This window comes from Chenopodium quinoa, unplaced genomic scaffold (genome assembly GCF_001683475.1).
Source record: "Chenopodium quinoa cultivar QQ74 unplaced genomic scaffold, ASM168347v1, whole genome shotgun sequence".
NCBI lineage: Eukaryota > Viridiplantae > Streptophyta > Magnoliopsida > Caryophyllales > Amaranthaceae > Chenopodium > Chenopodium quinoa.
In genome coordinates this window covers 8,851,599-8,858,816 of record NW_018742914.1, presented here as the reverse complement: position 1 = coordinate 8,858,816, position 7,218 = coordinate 8,851,599, and the positions used below count along the sequence as shown (strand labels likewise).

Sequence of the window (7,218 nt, the reverse complement as noted above, 5' to 3'; positions counted from 1 at the left end):
TTTGTTGAGATATTCTCACCTGTGATTCGACATACTTCTATCCGTGTGTTATTGTCAATTGTAGCACATTTTGATCTTGAGCTGGAGCAGTTGGATGTTAAAACGGCTTTCCTTCATGGCGATTTGGAGGAGGAGATTCTGATGAAGCAGCCCGAAGGATTCGAAGTTCCTGGAAAGGAACACTATGCCTGCAGATTGCTAAAGTCATTGTATGGACTTAAGCAATCCCCCCGACAGTGGTACAAAAGGTTTGATTCTTTTATGGTTTCACAAGGTTTTGACAGGAATTCATATGATTGCTGTGTGTATCATAGTAAGCTGGATAATGGTTCCATGATTTATCTTTTGTTATATGTTGATGACATGTTGGTTGCCACAAAGAATAAATCTGATATTGCTAGATTAAAGGAGATGCTTAACTCGGAGTTTGACATGAAAGACTTGGGTGCAGCTAGGAAGATTTTGGGTATGGAGATCTACAGGGATCGGGCTAGAGGTAAGCTTTTCTTGACTCAGAAAAGCTACATTGAAAAGATTTTGTCTCGTTTTGGGATGGAAAAATCGAAGCCTATAAGTACGCCAACTACTGTTAGTTGTAAGTTGTCTTTGTCTATGTCACCTCAATCAGAGGAGGAGTTGTCTTATATGTCTAGAGTTCCATATGCAAACGCGGTTGGTTGTTTGATGTATGCTATGGTCTGTACTAGGCCGGATATTGCGCATGCTGTTAGTGTTGTAAGCAGGTTTATGGCTCGACCTGGGAGGGAACACTGGCAAGGGGTGAAAAGGATTTTTCGCTACCTGAGAGGGACAGCTGATATTGGTCTTGTGTACGGGAATGGTAAGGAATGCTTGGTCACTGGGTACAGTGATTCTGATTATGCAGCTGATGTGGATACCAGGAGGTCTGTGACTGGTTATGTGTTCACTTTGGGTGGTTCTGTGGTTAGTTGGAAGTCTACATTGCAGTCATCAGTTACGTTGTCAACTACTGAAGCTGAGTATATGGCTCTAACTTCTGCAGCTAAGGAGTCTATTTGGCTCAAAGGCCTAGTAGGTGAACTGGGTATTGCACAGGATTTTGCTACAGTGTATTGTGATAGTCTAAGTGCGATTTGCTTAGCTAAAGATCAAGTACACCATGATCGGACGAAGCACATTGATGTCAGGTATCATTTCTTACGTACTGACAAGAGGATTAAGGTGAAGAAGATTGGGACTGCTGACAACCCGGCTGATTTCTTCACTAAGCCTGTTCCGTTTAGCAAGTTTAAACATTGCTTAGACTTGCTAAATATTGATTACTACGTGATGTAGTAGGCCCTGAGGGGCGAAGTTGGGGAGCTCCTGGTGTAGGTGTGTTGGCCTTAAGGTGGAGCTTGCCCGGGGCTTGTGATGCAGGTGGAGCATTATGAGTTGTTATACTTGGAGACGAGTATGTGATGGGTCTTGGTTGAAGACTTATCGGGATGTATGGCTTATGCATGAGTCCTGCATCGGGTTTGGCTTGAGATGTTTTTTCACTATGTCTTGATGGGGTTGTTTGCTGACTACGAGTTCTCGTCAAGGTGGAGATTGTTGATAAGTATATTAGGTGACTCGTACTTCGTAGCTTTGTCCGCCGATCGGGCGGACATTGCCCGGTCTGACCGGGCGGAAGAAGAAGAGGTGCCTGGCAAATTCGTTGAAGAAGCTGCTCTCGCGCCCGACCGGGCGAGCCTTCGCCCGACCGGGCGAGCCTTCGCCCGATCGGGCAGACCTTGCCCGGTCTGACCGGGCGGTGGGGGTTGGATACGTTGAAGCATTCGTATGGAGTTTTCTTCTCGCGCCCGATCGGGCAGACCTTGCCCGGTCTGACCGGGCGGAGAAGGAAAAATACGGAACGCGGATTTTGCGGTTTTAGGTTATCTTATTTTATTATCTTTTTGCCCAAGTATCTTTTAATTAGGGATTAATATAAAACCTCCCTAATATCAGTATTAGGGTTAAGAGAGACAGAGTGAGAGCCGTTCTTGAGAAATACAAGAATCATCTTTGTAATCTTTGCAGTTTATAGTGAAATCATTCGATCTCGGTGCCCGTGGACGTAGCTATCACATCGATAGTGAACCACGTAAATTCTTGGTGTTGTTCTTATTGTTTGCATTGAATTTCTTTATTGTTTTCTTGTTTGTTTTCGACCTTTGCTTCCGCTGTCGCACAACAATAATTACTTTCATTTCTATTATTGAGAGGAATAATGTTAGGTGTTTTAAGGTTTACTTTATAAGAATAATTGGTTTTCTTTGCTGAAAATTATATTTAATGGTATATATAAAAAAAAAAAAAAAAAGTGCACTAAAATCAAATTAAAGCTAAGCTTCTTGTAAGATGAGAATAATTTCTGAAGGAATATTGCCAAGAAAGTTACAAGCCCATGCTTCACTTTGAATATTTGCTTTTGTAAAAGTTTTAAAATGAATTGCTTTATCTTGTTTTGCATTACAACTTACTTCTAGAAAATATAGATAGATAAAACTGTTCCCATTTGATTCCAAAAATTTTCTACTTCGTATAGTATTAAATTGAAAATTTCTGTACTAAAAACCTAAAACATGTATACTGGCATAGTAATTGAATATGATCTGGATGAAATTGATCACACTCGCCTTTCATACATGTTTAATACGAAATAATTAAATATAGCTTATATTGACTTAAAACAATCTTATAATACACATACTCCGTATATAGAAGCCTTAAATATTGTCCGACCTGATCTGACTTGACAGAAACACAATCCATTTTTTGACTTGTACAATCATAATAATTTAACATGAGTAAAAGTTGAACTAAACTCGACCCGACTTTTACATGTCTAGATTTATGGATGTACTTGTATTTATTTTTGTTGCATGCGTAACAGAGTAAGGTCAGAAGAGGGAGAAGGCTCAAATAGCTGGTTAGATTTAGAATAGTTAGATTATAGACATTTCCCAAAGGAGCACGCATTCTTCACAGTGTTGTGCATAATGTGATGTAATGAGGGACCGATTATAGAAAGAGTTGGAAGATAGAGACAATCAATATATGCTAATTCATTTTTCCCCAAGTCATTATCTAATAAAGTCGGATTAAAAGAAGTGAGAAGTGAAACTGAAGATCACTATATTATGCCTTTCAAGATTGAATAATTTTCTATCTTTCACGTGTTAAACAAACTAGCTAAATAAATTCCTTGGACAACGCTTGAGATCGATTATATACTCTTATACATTTATGGTAAGATCGAGTGCATCAGGACATGCATTTTCAGTCCCATAATTGTATAATTGAAGGTTTACAAAATTTCATAATTGTTAGGCTATGTTCCTACAGTTCAACTAATTTAAGTTGATACTTTGTATATTTTGATCAAATTTGAAAATCAGATCAATAAAATTCAACTTAATATGAACTAAACACAGCCTTACTCTTACTCTGAAATTTTTTATATACACAAGTAAAACACACTCGTACTTAAGCATTTTACAGTATTTGTTACACAACCAACTTCAAACCGCAGCACAAGAGAACTCTTTACAAATACAGTAGTTGCACTTGTTAGTTGTTACTCCAACCTTTTAGGTCTCGTACCACAATAACAAGACATGACAAAAAAAAAGACCAAGTTAGAAAACAAATCAAAAGGATAAAAAAAAATTCAAATACTCGTACTTGTATTTTCTCCCATTTTATTAACAAAGATAAATATAAGTATATAACAAACCAAAAAAAGGGTAAAAAAATATAAATCCAAAAATAGAAGCAAATTAGTTACCTGTCTTTTACTCCATTCCATGTGGGATATCTTCACATCCCTAATCTCTATTTCTTTACCCTCCCTTTCTAATACCTAATCACATGCTATATAATTTAATTTTAACCACCATATCACACCAGCTAAATTTAATAAAAAAATAAATTAAAAATCTAATTAGAAGAAATATCAAGCAACTCAATCAACTAATCATAAAAAATAAAATTAAAAAATTAAAGATTGAAATTTATTTCTTCTTGCTTCTATCTTTGCCAGTAGAAAAAATAGAGCCCAACCCAAAAACTTTGCCAGTTGGAACATTAAGAACAGGGCTTACATGAATTACACCAGAATTAAACGAAGACCCACCAAAATTCTTCTTCAATGGAGGTTTTTGATGATTACTGGAGCTTGAATTCTTCAAATAACACTGTTTTTCTTCTTTCGAAATCAATGATCTTTTAGCACTTGTTGAAGACCCAGTTGATTTACTTCTTGATAAAAGAGGTAAAGGACATAATCCTCTTTTATAAATACTCCCACAATTCAAACTTTTGCTTCTTTTGAATGTCCAAAATGTTGATTTGCCAGAATTGTTGTTGTTGCTCTGTTTTTCCTCTGTTTCCTTTTCGCTTTCGCCGCCGTTGTTTAAAACAGAGGACGGCGGCAATGGTGGCAAGAATGCTGAATACAACGATGAAGATGATGAAGAAGAAGATGGAGAGAATGATTTTGATTTTAAAATTGTGGGTATATTTTTTTTCTTGATTTGAATTGGAAGAATTATCCCATTTGCAAATAATTCATCGGCTAATGTAGGTTCTTGATCAGAGCTTTTTCGAGTGACACAAAAGTCGAAATCGTAATCAAGAAGAGATGATTTTAAGGGTTCAATTGGAACAATTTCTGAGTTTTTAAGATCATGAGAGAATGAAATTCTAGGACTCATTTCTCTACTTGAAGGACTTTCTGTATATAATTCAACCGCCATTTTTAAATTTTTGTTTTTGGTGATGATGAAAAACAGGGGATGATGTAAAGAATGAGGTTTTTTTATGGCTGAAAAATGGAGTTTTTTGGTATTTGAATTTTTCTGAGTTTTTGAATTGTATTGGAAAATGAATTGTATTGGAAAATGTGTTAGTTGGGAAGCAAGAAGATTGGCTATTACCAAGAGTCTAAGGAAGACTTGGACTTTGTAAAATAAATGAGACTTGGAATTTTTTTATAGGAGAAGTTAATGACCAGCACGAATAAAGAGAGAGAAAGTGTTAAAAGGAGTTGGTGAATTGAAGATGATTATTGGCTAATAATTTCATTTTGGTATGAGTAAGGTTTGATTATAGGTGTAGCAAGTGGGGCATACTAGTAAATTTGTTTGTGATATAGAGGTAATTTGCTTAAAGTTTTATCACTTTGGCGAAACTTGATCTAATTTAATGAATATAAATTCTTGTAAAAGGCGGGCTGATAAGATTTTATTTGTCGTACTATGTAATTATAAATTTAACAAAAAAATAAAAATAAAAATCATGATTCTAAAATGCTAAATGTGTTAAAGGACCATATCATCTCAACCAAAATGTTAAGTTGATGGTTGAAGTTCGGGGATATGTTAAGCTGGTGGTCAAGCCTAGGGTTATGTTTTATACTCTATCAAAATGGTCTAACCAAATATTATACTCCGTAGTTAGAATGTTTGATAGAGCACTTATTCTTTAATAAAAGGAAAATTTGTTAATTGCTGCCGTTTAAAGTTTGTATTTTATAAATTACAGCCATTTAAAAAAAAATTACAAATTGCAGCCCAAAAGTACTAATAAATTGTAAATTGCAACTCAATTCAATTTTTCATCGATTTGCGTGTCGAAAAAATATTCCATTAACGTAAGTGCCTCGTTTTGCGTATCAAGAATGTATCAATTTGTATGCAACTATTTTTTTCCGTGAAAACGAGGCCCTTATGATAATCTTTTGTCAATTTCGAGCTCATTTTGGACCCATAAGAGTTAAAATGACCCCTAAAACCTTAATGAAATAGTTTTTAACACGCAAATCGATGAAATAAATGAATTAGGTTGCAATTTATAATTTATTAGTACTTTTGGACTGTAATTTGCAAAAAAAAAAAAAATAGCTGTAATTTGCAAAATACAAACTTTAAATGACTGTAATTAACAAATTTTCCTTAATAACATGTCCGCTCTATCTTTTCTTAAAATAATTTTTTTAAAAAAAATTGAAACAAGTAGGGATGAGTTTTACACAAATGGGCCATGCATAGTGATTTGCGAAAAATGATATTTATATTAAGTACAACAACTTACAAACAATTTCAATCAAAATCTCGATCCCTTAATCCAACATATAAATACAAGTTGATTTCTCTAACTCATTTACTAATCTAGTTGAGAGGTGAGCTCCAAGACTTTTTTGGCTGTTTTATGTTGTCAACAACTTGATCATTAATGCACTTTACGTGTATTTAAAGTATAATGATTTGTTTAAGTAACGTACACTTTGACCTCTTTTTTCTTCAACTTATTTAGAGAAATTGCAGGAAACATTAGTTTACAATAATCATTAAAAACAAATATAATATTCCCTCCGTCTCTTATTGATAGTTCTTTATGGTCAATTTTAAGTCCCAAAATGATAGTCTCATTTGCTTTTTTCAAGTACCATTAATATTAATTTTTTACCAAAATTCCCTCCAATTTGCAACAACATTTGTGCAAATTTAACTTTCATGTAAATTTTGTTTTTCTATGTACTTTTATTACTTTCTCTCTCCACTTTTTTGCATACCTAGTGTAAATTTATCTTTCCAATGTACTTAAACTACTTATTTATGTTTATTAATTCCCGTGAAAATTGCTCATAAGGGACTATCATTAAGCTAAGGAACGAAGGGAATAGATAGTTAGTAAAAATAAATTTTAATAAAAAATAATAATTTTAGGTCAGAAAATTTAAGCTAAAGAGAAAACAATGTTCACCTCTAGAATTAGCCCAAATAAATTAGTTTGGAAAGGTAAATGAAAAAGGGAATTGAATATCAAACCTAATACAAGTAATCGCATGACAAATTCTTAAATGTCTTTAAAGCACCAATTGGTACATCAGTCTGATAATTACACTTATTTCAGTAATTTATTCTCCCCGATTTTAAAAGTATAAAATCAAACTTGAAGCAACTAATAAGAGGAGCGCATATACATTAGTCCACTATAAATGAAGACTTGAAATGAATGTGATGTCGGTGAATCTTTCATCATTTTACCGTCAAAAACATAAATGTGAAGGCTTGACTAATATCCTGCCTTCTACGCTACTAAAGTACTAAGCTGCCATATCTTCGTGTATGAATTATGAACATGGAGTTGTGGAGCCATGGAGTTACTAGAAGAATCAATAAAAAGACAAAGAAGATAATTGCA

At 34.3% G+C, this 7,218-nt stretch overlaps 1 protein-coding gene across 4 annotated transcripts; it reads right to left on the bottom strand.

Moving 5' to 3' along the window:
* Positions 1-3,434: 3,434 nt before the first annotated feature.
* Positions 3,435-5,462, bottom strand: LOC110728221. 4 transcript variants are annotated; one of them, XM_021907888.1, is made up of 2 exons: positions 4,148-5,462; positions 3,435-3,885 (listed from the first exon to the last, which is right to left on the bottom strand). In XM_021907888.1, exons 1-2 carry the CDS (start codon positions 4,767-4,769, stop codon positions 3,875-3,877), a joined length of 633 nt encoding a protein of 210 aa, XP_021763580.1. In that variant the 5' UTR covers positions 4,770-5,462; the 3' UTR covers positions 3,435-3,874. The 4 variants fall into 4 exon arrangements, with proteins under 4 accessions (XP_021763580.1, XP_021763578.1, XP_021763579.1 ...); XM_021907886.1 differs by having other exon boundaries at positions 3,435-3,608; XM_021907887.1 differs by having other exon boundaries at positions 3,435-3,599.
* Positions 5,463-7,218: the final 1,756 nt, after the last annotated feature.